The sequence below is a fragment of the Balaenoptera physalus genome, assembly GCF_965194825.1.
Source record: "Balaenoptera physalus genome assembly, chromosome: 14".
Lineage (NCBI taxonomy): Eukaryota > Metazoa > Chordata > Mammalia > Artiodactyla > Balaenopteridae > Balaenoptera > Balaenoptera physalus.
Genome location: NC_138893.1, coordinates 51,973,984 through 51,991,433, shown reverse-complemented (window position 1 = coordinate 51,991,433; position 17,450 = coordinate 51,973,984). Strand labels below are relative to the sequence as shown.

At 41.2% G+C, this 17,450-nt stretch overlaps 1 protein-coding gene and 1 long non-coding RNA gene across 8 annotated transcripts in view; one reads left to right on the top strand and one right to left on the bottom strand.

Moving 5' to 3' along the window:
* HPSE2 (heparanase 2 (inactive)) overlaps positions 1-4,495 on the bottom strand; it is a gene marked incomplete at its 5' end in the record, with an annotated part of 626,538 nt that extends 622,043 nt beyond the window's left edge. For 4 of the 7 annotated variants that reach the window (XM_082425203.1, XM_082425208.1, XM_082425205.1 and 1 more), the window contains 2 exons: positions 1,002-1,159; positions 4,040-4,495. In XM_082425203.1, the coding sequence (XP_082281329.1) occupies positions 1,002-1,159; positions 4,040-4,329 (448 nt within the window). Of the gene's footprint in view, positions 1-1,001; positions 1,160-1,364; positions 2,518-4,039 lie in introns of those variants that run through there. The other 3 variants (XM_082425207.1, XM_082425209.1, XM_082425206.1) reach the window with 3 other exon arrangements.
* LOC309643054 lies at positions 3,703-16,776 on the top strand. The gene is made up of 2 exons (XR_014253516.1): positions 3,703-3,801; positions 4,487-16,776. It is a non-coding gene; the product is annotated as an uncharacterized lncRNA (long non-coding RNA).
* Positions 16,777-17,450: the final 674 nt, after the last annotated feature.

Sequence of the window (17,450 nt, the reverse complement as noted above, 5' to 3'; positions counted from 1 at the left end):
GGACAAGATGTAACAAAATCCAGGAAGCTCTGAGAACATGTCCCTGAGCACTTTAAAAATAAAACTGTAGCTCATTTATGAGAAGGGACAACAGGGCAGAGATAGCTCTCCAGGAATGGACACTAATGCCTCTTCTACCCAATCTAAACAACCTCAGTGGGTGAAGACCCATCAATTGCCATCTTGCCCATTTGAAAGAAACTCTGTTCCTCTACCCACACAGAAAGTGCATAGTTATTAACACCAAACCCTCTAAACAATTTTCTTAAATACCACTTTCATTTTTCCCTAGTAAAAATGAGACTGTTCAAATGTAAAAAGATTGGCCTCTCACACTGGAATAGGATCTGGCATTTTCAAAAGCCCTTCCAACACTTAACTCATCTGATCCTGGCAGGAAAGGCTGGCATTTATAATCCCATTTTGAAACTGAGAAAAAAAAAAAGTGCGACTATGAGATTAGGCAGTCTAAAGAAGAACCCACTGTGAAAAGTTTCAAACCTTCCCAACAATGGACCAATCTAAAAAGGATTATTCCAGAAAACTTTAGAGTGGGATTCAAAAAAGGCTGAAGCCCTCCGTAGCCTCATCTCAGGAAAGCAAAGAATAAGAAAAACAAAAAGGCACTTCCTTTAATTTTAGAAAGGAAACGTGACCCTGCCCCTTTATAAGCCTGACTGGATTTTCTCAAGAAACCCACTGCACCTTCTCCCTATAGGACTAGCCAGTCATAAGTTTTGGCTACTAGTTCTTGGCCTCTGAGACCCAGCCTCCCAAGAAAGGCCGGCAGCCTGGACAAGGACAACCTGATGAGCCCCCTCCGTGTAATCACGTCAGGAATCCCGCACTCCAGTTTCCCCTCGCCTACAGCTACCAGTTTTTCAGGTGAGCTTCAACCTGGCGCTCCGCCAAATCTGCACCCCACACGCACACATATCGATTGCTCGCTCCCACTCCCCAAACTTCCCCCACCCCACAAGAGTGGGGAGCAAGTTTCTCACCATCCTCATAGTTTTTGAGATAGTAATCCGGGCCGGGACCCCCACGGCTTTTTGCCGGGTTCCTCAGATTCTGGAACTGCAGGAAGTCGGTCCTTTTGCCCCCGAAGCGCAGAAAGGCGGGCGAAAGTCCCCGGGCCAGGGTCACCAGACGCTTGGAGCTGCAGGGATAGAGAAGGAGAATGGAAAGGATCCGGGGGACAAGCGAGAGGGCGCGGGGCACCAGCAAGGCCCTCTTCCCACTCTCTGTGGAGTTGTGCCTGGCGCCCCAGCCCGCCCAGTCTTGGGCCGTGGGGCTCCGGGAGTTACGCCTCCGGCGCCCAACTGGTCGTGGCCCCCTCCCTCAGGCACCCCGACGATGCTCACCAAAGGTAGTATTTACAAAGAGTTAGATTGTGTTTGTTAACAGTGTGTGCATAAGGTGGGGGGTACCCTTCTGCTGAGAACACGGGACTAAGGCGCAGTTGCGGGGCTTCTGCCCCTGCCCGAAAAGCTCTCCTGGAGGAGACGCGCAGCGCACGGACCCCGGGCTCCGATTTTTGCCAAACTTCTGGGCTGAAAGACAGGATATGCCTCTTCTGCCCCAGGGGCATCGCAACCTCCATGGAGAAGGTGAAACCCGCCTTCTTTCTCTCAGAGCAGGCACCTGAGGTCAAGCTGATTTTTTTTAATGCCAAAGCTGATTTTCCTTTTCCACTACCTTATAACAACTGTATGCATCTCCCAAATCCCTGAGCAAGAGAAATGCCCGGGGTAAATCCTTGCCTTTCTGAGAACACTCCCCAGCCCCGCCTTGCACAGTAAAAGCAATGCCTCTTTGGCCCCTGAAATAATTCAGCCCGATCTCAGGAAAGGTAACGTTCTCCTCTCCACCCCCCGGGTTGGGCTCCATCTTTTCTCCTTCCCACTTGGGGCCATTTAGAAGCTCTGAGGAAAATGAAGTTTGCCGAAATGTGGAACCTGCGCGTAGTAGGAGACTCGAGGGGCATCAGAATACCATTTACACCTATTTAGGTTCAGGATTTCCATAAATAGGTTTTTCAAAAGCCAAACTCTGCTAATTCGGGAAGGGGTAGAGAAGGAGCAATCAGATGCTAAGGGCATCAGCTATTAAGTTCCGGGTCTCTACGTTATTTTTAACGCTTTGCTGCTTCAGGTTCTGAATATCCAATCCAAATGGTACTAAAGAGTATCTTAAAGGCGGTGGATAGGAGCAAACAAAGAAAAAAACAGAGACTCCAATTTTAGAGTTTCTAACAAAAGTCGTGGCCGCCCGGAGAAGTCCAGTAGCCGGAAGGATCGCTTGGCCGAGGACTCCGGCACTGCGTTACCCGGCAGGCGCAATCGGGCGTCGTGTGGGCCCACAGCGGGCGAGGAGACATCCGCGCGAGTCCGGCCCCGCAGAAACGGCGTTTCCAACAACCTTCCAGCCGGAAGCCTGCACAGCCAATGCAAATGCGCCCCGCCAAGGCTTCTTCCCCGAAAAGCCGCCTTCCACAATCTTTTCTGCGACAAGCATTCAGTGAGAACATGAAAGTTTGTTGTTGTTCTTTCTAAGGTGAGAAGCAGAAGAACCCCGAAGGAGTCCGCGTAGCTAGAGAAGCGCGATGCAAGTGGGGCGTATAGTCGCCCCCCACCTCCCGGACGAGCTCACAGACGCGCGCTGCTGCACGGAAGAGCTTCCGAGGAGGAATCCGGCCGCGCAGAGCTGTTCCCGCCCTCCCAGCGGAGGCGCGGGCAGGAACCGAAACGGCCTCGGTGGCGGCCACAGCAACCACTCAGTCCTCCCGCAACGCTCGCTCCACGTGGAAGAAGCGCCCCACACAGCGCCTCCCGCTACCTGCCGCGTCCGCTGACCTGGCCGAGGCCAGGGGAGACCTGGAGAGCTGAGGGGCGGGCGCACGCGAGAAGCAAACTCGAATTTCGCAGAGTGAAAGATATTCAGGAAAGGCGCCGCGGACGCGGCCTCAGGACAGAAAAGTGAGACTGAGAGCGCTCGGAGCTCTTCGAGGGAGCCCACAGCTGAGGCTCTAATTTGGAGGGAATGTTTTTAAACTCAACACTTGGATTCGACATTGTAGACTTTTTTTTTTTTTTACACTTCAACTCTGTCCCTGTTGGGAAGGGATCGTGGTTGCCTTACTGCTGAACAGTAACAACTGGGGAGAGAGTGAGCCCAATTAGAGTCCAAGCCCTAGAGTAATGCAGGGTCCATGATCACAAAACTCCCGGCTTCCTAATCCACCAGTGCTGGATTCAGATCTCCGAAACATCCCAGGAGTATTTCTAGGACACTTTCCGCTCTTCTTATATACGCTATGACCGGAGCGAGGACTTTTTTTCTTTTTTCTTTAAATAAAAACTAAACTATGCAGTTATCGCAGGAGATTTAAGGAGAAGGGACTGGGGGGACCATTCGGTCTATAAAAAGTATCTTAAAAAGTCCTGAAGTCTGGAAAGGACAGAGGAGGATATAAAATTAAAAATCCGAACCAACTTGCTCACCACTCAAGCCTCTGCTTAGATTCATTTTCTGTCTGGGAGTGGGAGAGAACTGACGAAACGATCTTTCGTGGAAAATTCCACTTTCGTGCGATCCCCGCTTAAACACTCACAGACACACGCAGACAGGCACTCTCTCTCACACACACACACACACACCCCCATCCCTCTCGGGTCTTTGTTGTTCGAGACCTTTTTCTTCGCTTTTGTAACTGCCCTGAACCTCTTGTTTCTTTTCGGAAGTAGACGGGGAGGCTAATTGTGGATATATGTAAGCACAACATTTTTTCAGTCATAACTGGTAAGTTTCTGAAATGCCTTCTGCATTGCAAACATGTGCATCTTAATAGAAAACACTGCTTTTCTCAATCACCAGTTACAGCCTCACAGCAAATATTCCAGGAGGAGGAAAACCTTTCTTCTCTTTGAGAGATCCGCTTGGCTTATTTTCTTCTTCTTCCCCCTTTGGAATGGGGGGATAGGAAGGGGTGGGGGTTGCTACTTTTTTAAAAAATGATCCAGTGAAGCCCCTGCCTTACCTTAAGAAATCGAGCCAGCCATCATGAATGATGGACGGATCCAGCTGCAGAGAGAGGAAGTTCTCATTGACTGTCCTGACTGGGTTCTTGGTGCTCACATCAAGTAGAATCAGGGTCTTTTCCTTCAAACCTGGAGCTCTGTCTACAGGCAAGGGTCTCCTGTCTCCAGCTTGGGAGGAAAGGGAGAGATGGAGCAACAGAGCCAAGAAGAGAGCCACCGGGGCTAGGCACGCAGGGGGGCGGGAGTTGCTGGAGGGCATGGCTTCAGGAAAGGCACAGAGCACCCTCATTAAATCCCTCTGATTTAAACCTCTCTTCCTACAGGGTCTCACTGGTGACTAATTGTCCTTATCTAAAGTGTATGTCTGTCTGCCTTTTTCCCCCCTTTTTTTCCCTTCCTTTTTCCCCCCTCTCTCTCGCTCTTTTTTTTTTTTTTTTTTTCTTCAGTGTTTTGGTGCTGGTGGAGCGAACTCACGCCCCTAGCCAGCCTTCTCAGAGACTCGTGCCAAGAGTACTCGTTCACCAGCACCGCCCCTTTAAGAGATTTCAACTGCAGACATTTTTTAACTTTTTAAAGGTAAGGTGAGGCGGGGCGGGGGAAGGGGGAGTAGGAGGAAGGGGTGGCGTTGTACCCTCCTGATTTAACCCTCTAGGGTCGGGAAGCGGAGGGAGGGATCGAAACTGTACAGTTGTAACATATGGGGTACCGGGCGGGACGTCTTGTTTTTACTTCCCTCCCGGCAAGGCTCTGGGGAGAGCAGTTCTAGCTGCGACCCCGACGCAAAAGCCTCTGCGCCAGTCCTGGGCGTGCTGGAGTAGGGTCTGCACCAGTCGCGCGCCTGTTTGTCCTGACAGCGTCAAGGAATGTCGTCCGCTCCAGGCCCTTCCCTTTGGGTTGAAGCAGCGAGAGCAAGGCTGGTTAAGTTGCAGAGGGGTCCTGCGGTGGCGACTGTGATTCCTGCCAAAGCACCGAGGGCAGACGGAGACTCCATGGACGCAAGTATGGACATCTGCGACACGCTGGGCAGCAACACAGAAGCCGCCTCTGACCTGATAGGTCCCAGAAGGAATACACAGAGTGACCAGGTCAAAGGGTTTATCCGCCCGTAGGGGCAAAGGGCCCAGGCTGCGCGTGGCTCCGTTCTGCCTACAGCTGAGGCGAAAGTGTCTTGGGGGTTCTATACACGCTGACTTAGGCCAAGTCAAAGCAACCCTGTCTGTGCTTGGCTAGTCTGGGCGGCGCTGCGCCCATCTGAGCCACTGCTTGCCCACTCTACTCTACTGCAACAGCAGAGCTACCCCTCCAGACCCTCCTCTAGGTCACCCTGGGCTTATCCCTCCCGAGGGGAACTGCGCCTTTCTGGTGCTGGAGAAGAACAGAGTGACCGGGTTTTCAAACTCGGCCCGGAGCCGAAGCCAGAATCTGCCCCGCACGTAGCTCCTGGATGCTGGAGAACAGCCAGGAGCCGCGCGATGTACCACCCGCCCTAGCTCATGGATCCCCGACCCCCAGCACCTCTCAGATCGAGCCCTGGGTCCCCAATTAAAGCGTGGGAAAGAGGCCAGGCCTGGTTTGCTGCAGTCACACCGTCGGGCTCCACTTTCAGCTTATTTCTGGAACAAAATGGGGCTTCTACTTGGCAGATGAAGAGAACTACTTTACGCAGTGTGGGTACGCAGGAGCCTCCCAGGGCCTCCTGATATCAAACAGGCAAAACTCTTAAAATGCAGAGCCAAGGTTTCCCCCAAGGGTTCGTGAGCCAAGGGCAGTATCACAGCCACAGAAAAACACTGAAATGGCAACCTGCCTCTCCTTCCCTCCTCTCAGATAGGATTAAGGAATCTGAAAAGGACTGGAGTAGATGACTTTCAACTGAAGTTCCTGGAGGAGCTTCTACCAAACTAAGCAACCAGGAAATACAGAGCTTAGGTTGGGTTAGACTGGGAAGCGCCATGAAGACCTTCTAGAAGGTCTCCATAAAATGAGGCCAAAGGAGAAAGAAAACCCAAAGCATATTATTTAATGATTTTTAAAACCAAGATGTTAATATACTGAAGAATTAGATGTGGGCTCTGGCCCTAAGGCCTGCTTCCTTCAATTTCTGAAAATTTCTAACATACCTAGATCCTCTAAAATAGTGTGCGTTTCTGTGTAGGGGTGTGTGGTATGGTGTGAGTTTCAATAGAAATTATTGTATTTTTTAAATGTGCACTGAGCACCGCCTAGAGATGGTGACAGCCTGGTGAACAAAGGTTTTTATTTATCTTTGTATCGCCAGAACCAGGCACTTAGTAGGCATTCAATAAATGCCAGTGAGCTAAATTAATGGTAAATCAAATCATGCTCAACACACTAAAATCATATACTGCTCTCAAGAAGAATGTGACAATAAATACATACTTTTATTTGTCACAGTAAACTGTTAGGTTTCTGTTCAGTAAGTTGTTTTCCCAGTTATTAGCATTTTCCTGGTTATCTCCTTTAGGAAATACTTATCTTGCAAATTCAGAAGCCATTAGTTCATTGCTTATATTCAAAATTAAAACTAATTACATATTTTTAACAAGGAGCCAGATTTTCCAAGGGCCTAAACACCCTCTGGATTACAACTGAATGTATTTTTAGAAGCCACATTAATTGCGACCAGAGGAAGACCACCTGAATGAAATAAAGACATCACTCACCCACTAGATGTCTATAATTAATGTGCCTTTCAAAAATACCTACTCTTGTGACTAAGAATGAACTTGGGTATAATGAGAATCTGCTTAATTATGAATTTTATCCACAGTTTTTGCTACTAACTTAAACATTCAGTAATTTTTTGGTGGCCTAGTTAAGTTACTTTAACCAGTATTTAACGTCTTCACCAGAACCTGTATGTAGTATAAAAATCAAACCCAATAAAACAGTGCTTTTTTCCTAATTCCTGATGAAAACCATCTCTCTAGTCTGGCCACTGAAATTCTATAGGCATGTCCAGCCTCGGGACATCGAGGCAAATAGAGTGATTCAGTAACATTTAAGGAGTTCCAGATAGCCCTGGTTGACTCTGAGATGACCTGATTGTTTTGTCCTTTAGTCTGGTTTGGGTATAGTTCTCCACTGGGCTACTCTTTACAAATAGGACCTCCCTCCCCATATCATGATTTTTGTCTTCCTCTCATCTAACCCTAAATTATATTCTGTTAGTAGCTTATTATTGTGTATATTAGATTGATGTTTCTATCCTATCTTCTGTGTGCCAGGTGACAACAATCTGTACCTCTGTTCTGCCTTAGATTGTAATTTCCTAGGGGACAAGAATCAGGCCTCTGTAAAAAATGTGAATTATTTGGAACTAGATGCACTGAAGTCTCCTTGGAAATGTTCTGCCTGGTGTTACTGAATGGTCCTTATAGATAAATTCTTTTAATATCTAGGAGTCTAAGTTCCCAGATTTGTAAGAAATCTTGAAGATTAACTGGTCCAGTGATTTCTAGACAACAGGATTTCAAAATAAGTATCAGTGTGGAAGAACTGACAAATATTTGCCAAATTTTTATTTTGTCTAGTAAGGACCTTAAATCTGTCAACTACTTATTACTATTTTTTCCCAAAAGAACGTTTTAACATCCAAAAAAAAAAAAAAAGCTGAAATATGTCAAAATAAAGAGCAAGTGTGTAAACTGAATAAATTTAGCTTCATGAAAAATCACTATAATGTTTTATCATTTCATCTCAGAGCAGTGGAAATATGCCAGTGACCAACATGGGTACTAGGACTGGTGTCTGGGACTAATGATATATCCTGTTTTTATGGCCAAATTCTACTTTGTAGCATACAGTGTACATACTTTTTAATGATGGTCATCTTGACTACAATAATTTCTTTCCACTCTCCTATGCTTTTTTCTCATTTTTAGCTTGTCACAAACTCATTGACTCCCTTTCCTTCTATTAAACATTCAAAGCCATGGTTATATCTATGCCCGCTTTCCCCTTCTGAGAGAACTATACCTAAATGTCTAATAGCTAGAAAAAAATTCCTTCCACCATAACTGGGACTGGGAAGCATGAAGCTATAGCAGCCAGTCCACTGTGTCACTGCTGCCTGTGTATTTGTCCATGATGACTACTATTTATTGAGATCTTATGGTCCAGGCATGGTGCTCAGGACCATTATCTTACTGATCTTCTTGAATAACTCTGAGAGGTAAATATAATTCATTATTACCATCTAGTTTACATATAAGAAAATGGAGACTCAAACTTGTTAAGCAACTTTCTCATGGTACACAGCTAATAAGTGGCAGCAAGGATTGAAACCCAGGGCTGTCTGACTCCAGAGATTATGTCTGTCTTAACCACCACACTCTACTGTTAGGCTAAAATACTGCATTCCCTCTAACAACTTGTCAACTTGTTCCAACTTTTCATGGGAAAACCTTGGAATAGGAGTTGGAAGACCTGAGTTTAAGTCCTATCTTTGCAGATTCTAGCTTTGTTACCTTAGGTAATTTTTTTTAACTGTTCTAAGTCATAGCTGCCTACCCTGTAAAATTAATATCTTAGAGTAAGAATCAAATACAGTTATGCATAGAGAAAGTGCTTTATAAATCCTAAAATATTATGCAGTTGTGCTATTTGTTTCTTGTTATTTCTTATTCCTTCTCCCACACTTGCCACAGATATATTCCCTTAATTGACAACTGGAGCAAGAATTAAGCTATATATAAATAACTTAGTGATAAACTTGAAACAAAAGGTCAACTCTACCTAATATGTCAATAAATGCAGTAATAAAATGAGTATGTACCACATATTTTAACCCTGCAGGCTCTTCTGCCTGTGTTTAGCATATGACAAAGGAAGAAAAGTTAAGTAGGTTTTATGTGCCTCCTTCAATTTTCCACTGGGAGAGGGGAGACAGGAGTGGAAAAAGGACAGTACTGGGAAATGAGAAAGACTGTGTTCTCTGTCCTGCTTAGAGGAACAAGGGATAGCAACACTTTCTCCATATGGAAAGTTGAAGGGGAAGAGGATTTATAACTCTATGATTGTTCTACCTTATTATATAAGAAACTCGAGCTGGATGATTTTTGTTCCCACTGTTACCATCAAGCAGTAAACTTATGTGGGGAAGATCATAACCATAATAGATGTAGTTGACTCATTAATGAGTTCAGTTTGAAATCCCTTAACATTTTTGGAGGTAGGGATGACAGATATTTGAGAAACTGCTATAGGTAAAAAACTAAGTAACAGAAAAATACATTAAAATTATTCATGTCCTTAGTCACACTCATTGAAGAGATGTCCTGTCTGCCTTTTGTACATTCAGCTAAGTCCTGAAAAGCATCATGTGATACTGGAAATTGTACCAGCTCTGGAGTTCAAACAACTTTGATTAAAACCCAGTTCACAACTTACTGTCTGCTCATGTGAACCTTTGGTGAATAAGTCATTTATTCTTGCTGAGCCCCAATTTCCCCATCTATAAAATATGCATAAATACACTTCCCTCCATGTGTGCTGTGAGAATTAAATGAGGTATTAGTTCCTGACACACAGTTACTACTCAACTATCAATGTCACTAATTGGGTTTCACCGTGGAAATAAATATAATTTTCATGGATAAGGTAGGAAGAAATTTATACACCTACACCTGAAATCTAAGGTTTCAAAATAGTATAATAACTTATTTATATACTATCCCATTTTATGCTCATAGCATAGAAGGACAAGCTGTATCCTCATAATTCAGGTAAGGAAACTGAGAGTCAAAAAACTCAAAATGCCATTTCTTGAAGAACCTAAGACTAAGCCAGCTCTACTGACTGAAAACTACACTTTTGGTACGTCTGTTATTGAAAATACCTGAGAACTTTCACAGATAATGTCCCAGGACAAAAATTCAAATTGCCTTTCAAATGTTTTATAGCTTCATTAATTATAAGTTGTTTATACATACTTCAAATAACTATAAGGTTTTTTTAAACATCTTTATTGGAGTATAATTGCTTTACAATGGTGTGTTAGTTTCTGCTGTATAACAAAGTGAATCAGCTATACATATACCTATAACCCCATATCTCCTGCCACTTGCTTCTCCCTCCCACCCTCCCTATCCTACCCCTCTAGGTGGACACAAAGCACCAAGCTGATCTCCCTGTGCTATGTGGCTGCTTCCCACTAGCTATCTATTTTACATTTGGTAGTGTATATATGTCCATGCCACTCTCTCACTTTGTCCCAGCTTACCCTTCCCCCTCCCCGTGTCCTCAAGTCCATTCTCTACATCTGCATCTTTATTCCTGTCCTGCCCCTAGGTTCTTCAGAACCTTTTTCCTTTTTTTTTTTTAGATTCCATATATATGTGTTAGCATACTGTATTTGTTTTTCTCTTTCTGACTTACTTCACTCTGTATGACAGTCTCTAGGTCCATCCACCTCACTACAAGTAACTCAATTTCGTTTCTTTTTATGGCTGAGTAATATAGTTTCCACTATACCACTTTCTTAGTGAGACAGTCCTAAGAATTAATGCTAAAGATAATTTCTAAGGAAGTGAAATACATAAATCATATATATTTATCTCAATATATCTCCTATTTTAGTCTCAACATTGAGAAGTTGAGCCTGTAATAAAACATTTGCCTGGAACACAACTGTGTCACATAAGTAAATAGCTATGATTATATTTTCTTTTGTCCCTAGGCTAACGGCACACTTTGACCTTTTTAAATACCCTAATGTGCTTAGCTCATAATAATGGAAGTTAAACAAATAATGACAATAGAAAGCCTACCACAGGTTCAGTTCACTCCTCAATAATCAAAATCAGCTGATACACTCTATCTATACATACTTACTCAGCTGAGTATTTTGCCTCTGCCTGAACTAACATCTAGATCCCTAATTCTTTGGAGTAGTTTTGTCCCCACATAAGCAGATCCAAGTCCTTCCTCACTGAATGCCAGTTATGCTAAACCTTACCCACCTAAACAGTCAACAAATTTCCCAATTCTTCTACTCCTTTTGGTCACCTAGAGACATTGACATCCCCTGACGTTTAGAAAGTATGTTTCATTTTCATCAGACACTTAAATTTTAACTTTCTCTTTTGACCTTCTTAAGCCTAGCCATCATAATACTATGTTTAAAAACTTTAAAATGTTTTTCCCTTTCAGAAAGATATAAAATCAATTTGAGGGTTTAGGTCAGTGATTCTCAGCCTCAGCCACACATTAAAATCACCTGAGGAGCCTTTTAAAAATACTCATGCCTGGGCCTACCCCCAGATATTCTGGTAATTGATTTGGAGTGGGGCCTCAGCATATTCTGGATACCTTGCTATACAACTTTATTTGGTTTCTAGTTTCGGGGAGTAAATTTAGTTGATAAGGCATACCACATTATTTGAATCTATTTGATTTCTAGGTTTCAGATAATGAGGAGCAAGAGTTCAAATACTAAGGAATAATTCAAAAAAAAATTTTTGAATCTATTCTGTTCCTAGTTTAGACAATGCAAGTTCAGATATGGAGGGTCCATCCTCAAAGGGGGAAAATTTTGCAAGTAAATACCATATATCCTAGTAGCTTTAGTGGATTCTCAACTGATTATTCCTTCATTAAAGAAATTTTTTCACTTTACAGCATCTGACTGGCAAAATGTGAATATTGGATAACTAATTGTGGATGTGGGGAGATAGGAAACTTCTTGCAAGCTGATGGGAGTATAAACTGGTTGAGCCATTCTGGAGAGTGATATGGCAATATTTAGTGAAATTACATATGTGTATTCTCTACAACCTGGCAATCCCACTCTGGGCATAAATTCCCAAACAACTCATAAAAGGCTCATAAAAGGACTTGAATGAGAATGGTCAGTAAAGCACTGATTTTAATATTAAGGAATTTCAGGCACCTAGATGTCCAGCACAAGGGAAATGGACAGGTAAAATGAGGAAGGCAGCAGTTAGAAGCGACAAACTAAATGTACATACAACAACATGGATGGGCTTTAAACAGAATGATACATGAGAAACAAACAAAAAAAAATCCCAGAAGGATAGTTATAGCATTATAACATTAGTGCAAATTAAACACACACACATGAAACAATATATTTTACAAGCATACAAAAATATCAAAGGACATACATCAAACACATTAGAGTTGATGCCTATAAGGTAATCACTGAAAGAGGAAAATAAAACAAAAGGCTTTGCATGGACCAATGTTCACAAACCTTCTCCTGCATTCAAGGCCATTCTTAACCTATTTTCTGGAGAGTGAAAGGGAGAAATATTTACTGAGTGCTGACTATAGGCTAGGTAGTATTGTCGGCCTCCCCACCTTGGGATCCAAAGAATATCTTTGCCCTTGGAAACCTCACAGGCCAGTTGGGAAAATGAACAAGTTAACAAAAATCCATTTGGTAAGTCCTATAGCGTTTGGTGAAAAGTGCCGTGGAGTACTATAAGAGGTTATGACTTAACATTAATTTGTGTTTATATAGGGGTCTATTACTTAATGTATATGTAATTTTCCGTCATAATAATAACTGAAATATATGATACTTTAATGAGTTGGGGTTTTGGGTTTTTTTTTTCCTCTTTCCTCTTTATCTGTTCCTAGTATTGTGTAGTTTCTACTTTGAGAATAGCTAAGGCTTGCCTGCTGTAGAAATGTTGGAGTGCCATCTGCTGGTGGAAATGTTTTATAGTCCCCCAACTATCTTACAATACATTTTAAAAAACAAAAATGTCACACATATCATATGATATCTGGGCTTGAAGGAATCTTAGAGATCATCTATTTCAGGTCCTTGATTTAGAGATTAGAAAATATCTCCTTACAAGATTTTATTTCATTTAAGGTAAATGTGTGTGTGTGCATTTTCACATACCTCTTTCATCACCTCTGTGAGCTTCATAGAACTTTGTAAAGACTCACAAAGCTAAACTATCTTAATTTTCCCAAAGAGATAAACATATAAACTCCTTTAGAGGGGTCTGTAAGACATGTTTAAACATTTATATAAAGTGTATTTCCCAGGAAAACAATCTTAGGAAGGCAGCTTACTACAGTGCCAAACAAATGAGCTTCAAGGTCAGACTTACATTCATCTCAGCTTTACAATTTACTAAGAAGCCTTAAGTTCAACTTCCCTGAATCTCAATTTCTTTATATGTGAAAAAAAAAGTAATCTAATTTACACAGATATTACAGTAATTTGTGGAGTACATGTAACAATAAAATGCTTAGTAATGTCAGAAAAATGTTTAACAGCTAAACTAAACCCCTAATACTAATTTAAATGTTTCTTAATCCATCCTTAATGAAGCTAAAAAGTGTAAATGGATCTTCCTGTCATTTATATTTTATATTTATATTTAATATAAATAATCAGCTGCCTCTAAGATATTTCATACAATTAATTCCCATAAAAATGCAAATGGAAGGCAAAACTTGCTTTAATAGCTCAGTGGATATCTAGGAAGATCATACTTCTGCTTTAAGGCCTTGCTATTCATAGCGTGGTTCACAGATCCAGCAGCATTAGCATCTGGGAGCAATTAGAAATGTAGAATCTCGGGCTCCACCCAGACTTACCAAATTAGAATCTACATTTTAACAGGTTCCCCAAGTGATTAAAATTCACATTTGAAGTCTGAGAAGCATTACTTTACAGGACAGCAAATAGAACCTGAGCTCCATTATTTTAGGAGAGGTTGCCAGAACTAGCCCTGCTCTGTTCCTCTTGGCTAAATTTATCTATGTTTTAATGTTTAAGTATTGAAACTTCTTCAGTTCTTTAAAATTTTAGTAAAACTCATCTATGCATAACACAGAGCACTTAACATAGCCCATGGAAAGAAGGGAGAAAGGAAAATATGATACTACTGTCATTAATAAAATGAAGTTCCAAAGCAAAAGAACATAGAAATTGAGTAAACACTACAAGGAATACAGAGTTACTGAGTTTCTGTTACTGATGGTGAATAAGCAATTGTAAAATATGGAATAGACCAATCAGAAATATCATGAAAATTAATCCATACAGATATGTCTACGCATCTTTGTGAGAGTAATGATAGATGAAGCAGCAATTTCAAACCTAGCAACAGCCAGCACCAGCTTCAGAAAAACTCCCAGTTGCTGAGAAGTCTGAATGTCCAGGTGGTAAAAATCAGGAGATTCATGAAAACAAAATTAGGCATGGTCCACCTGAGCTTTAACCAGGTAATCAAAAAACAAGTAATGTGCTACTCATACTCTATGAAGACAAAAAAAAAGTTATCAAATATTTACCTAGTACCCACTGTGTACAAGCCATGATAGAATCAAAACAAAGTCATACAATTAAAGAGGAAGAGTAAGCACACAAAACCATGTAGGCTGAGAAACAGGCAAAAACTGCTCTTGCCAGAGGAAGACTCAATATGAAAATAAAGTTGAAAACTGAAAGCATTTCCTCTAAGATCAGGAACGAGACAGAGATGTCCACTCTTGCCACTATTATTCAACATAGTTTTGGAAGTCCTAGCCATGGCACTCAGAGAAGAAAAAGAAATAAAAGGAATCCAAATTGGAAAAGAAGAAGTAAAACTGTCACTGCAGATGACATGATACTATATATAGAAAATCCTAAAGATGCCACCTGCAAACTACTAGAGCTCATCAATGAATCTGGTAAAGTTGCAGGACACAAAATTCATACACAGAAGTCTCTTGCATTCTGTACACTAAAAATAAAAGAGAAATCAAGGAAATAATCCCATTCACCACTGCATTAAAAAGAATAAAATACCTAGGAATAAACCTACCTAAGGAGGCAAAAGACCTGTATGCAGAAAACTATAAGACACTGATGAAAGAAATAAAAGATGGAGAGACACAAACAGGTGGAGAAATATACCATGTTCTTGGACTGGAAGAATCAATATTGTGAAAATGACTATACTACCCAAAGCAATCTACAGATTCAATGTAATCCCTATCAAATTGGCAGTGGCATTTTTCACAGAATTAGAACAAAAAATTTTACAATTTGTAAGGAAATACAAAAGACCATGAATAGCCAAAGCAATCTTGAGAAAGAAAAATGGAGCTGGAGGAATCAGGCTCCCTGACTTCAGACTATACTACAAAGCTACAGAAATCAAGACAATATGGTACTGGAACAAAAACAGAAATATAGATCAATGGAACAGGATAGAAAGCCCAGAGATAAACCCACGCACATATGGTCACCTTATCTTTGACAAAAGAGGCAAGCATATACAATGGAGAAAAGACAGCCTCTTCAGTAAGTGGTGCTGGGAAAACTGGACAGCTACATGTAAAAGAATGAAATTAGAACATTTCCTAACACTATATACAAAAATAAACTCAAAATGGATTAAAAACCTAAATGTAAGGCCAGGCACTATAAAACTCTTAGAGAAAAACATAGGCAGAACACTCTATGACATAAATCACAGCAAGAGCCTTTTTGACCCACCTCCTAGAGCACAGCAAAGGAAACCATAAACAAGATGAAAAGACAACCCTCAGAATGGAAGAAAATATTTGCAAAAGAAGCAACTGACAAACGATTAATCTCCAAAATATACAAGCAGCTCATGCAGCTCAATATCAAAAAAATAGACAACCCAATCCAAAAATGGGCAGAAGACCTAAATAGACATTTCTCCAAAGAAGACATACAGATTGCCAAAAAACACATGAAAAGATCCTCAATATCACTTATCATTAGAGAAATGCAAATCAAAACCACAATAAGGTATCACCTCACACCAGTGAGAATGGCCATCATCAAAAAATCTACAAACAATAAATGCTGGAGAGGGTGTGAAGAAAAGGGAACCCTCCTCCATTGTTGGTGGGAATGTAAATTGATACAGCTGGTATGGAGAACAGTACGGAGGTTCCTTTAAAAGCTAAAAATAGAACTACCATATGACCCAGCAATCCCACTACTGGGCATATACCCTGAGAAAACCATAATTCAAAAAGATATATGTACCACAATGTTCACTGCAGCGCTATTAACAATAGCCAGGACATGGCAGCAACCTAAATGTCCACTGACAGATGAATGGATAAAGAAGATGTGGCACATATGTACAATGGCATATTAGTCATAAGAAGGAACAAAATTGAGTTATTTGTAGTGAGGTGAATGGACCTAGAGTCTGTCATACAGAGTGAAGCAAGTCAGAAAGAGAAAAACAAATACCGTATGACAACGCACATATATGGAATCTTAAAAAATGGTACTGATGAACCTAGTGGCAGTGCAGGAATAAAGATGCAGACATAGAGAATGGACCTGAGGACACGGCGGGGGGAGGGGAAGCTGGGACAAAGTGAGAGAGTAGCACTGACATATATACACTACCAAATGTAAAATAGATAGCTAGTGGGAAGCTGCTGCATAGCACAGGGAGATCAGCTCGATGCTTTGTGATGACCTAGAGGGGTGGGATACGGAGGGTGGGATGGAGGTTCAAGAGGGAGGGAATACGGGGATATATGTATACATATAGCTGATTCACTTTGTTGTACAGCAGAAACTAACACAACATTGTAAAGCAATTATACTCCAATAAAGATATTGTTTAAAAAAAGAATTTTACTTTTCACAAAGCTAAAAGAGTTCACAACACTAAACCAGCTTTACAAGAAATGTTAAAGGGACTTCTCTAAGTGGAAAACAAAAGACCAAAAGTAGATATGAAAATTATGAAAGGAAAACTCTCATTGTAAAGCAAACATGCAGTAAAGGTAGGAGATCAACTACTTATAACACTAGAGGAAGGTTAAAACATAAAAGTAATAAAATAATCTATATCCACTATAAGAAGGTAAGGAATACACAAAACAAAAAGATGTAAAATATGAGACCAAAAACATTAAATGGGAGTGAGGGGGGAGAAGTAAAAATGCAGGGTTGTTAGAATGCATTCAAACTTAAGAAATCATCAACTAAATACAAATATAAATACAAGTATATATCTAACTCATGGTAACCAGAAACCAGAAAACCATAATAGATACACACCAAAAAGAGAAAGGAATCCAAATCTTTAGTGTTACTAAAGATAGTCATGAAATCTCACAAGAGAGCAAAAGAAAGGAACAAAAAATTGCAAAAACAACCAGAAAACAATGAACGAAATGGCAGTAAGTACATACCTATCAGTTATTGCTTTAAATGTCAAAAGACTAAATGTTCCAATTAAAAGACAAAGAGTGGCTGAATGGAAACAAAAACAAAACCCATATCTATGATGCCTATAGGAGATTCATTCCAGATCTAAAGACAAATACAGACTGAAAGTAAGGGGATAGAAAAGAGTATTTCATGTAAATTGAAACAAAAAGAAAACTGGGGTAGCAATATTTATATCAGAT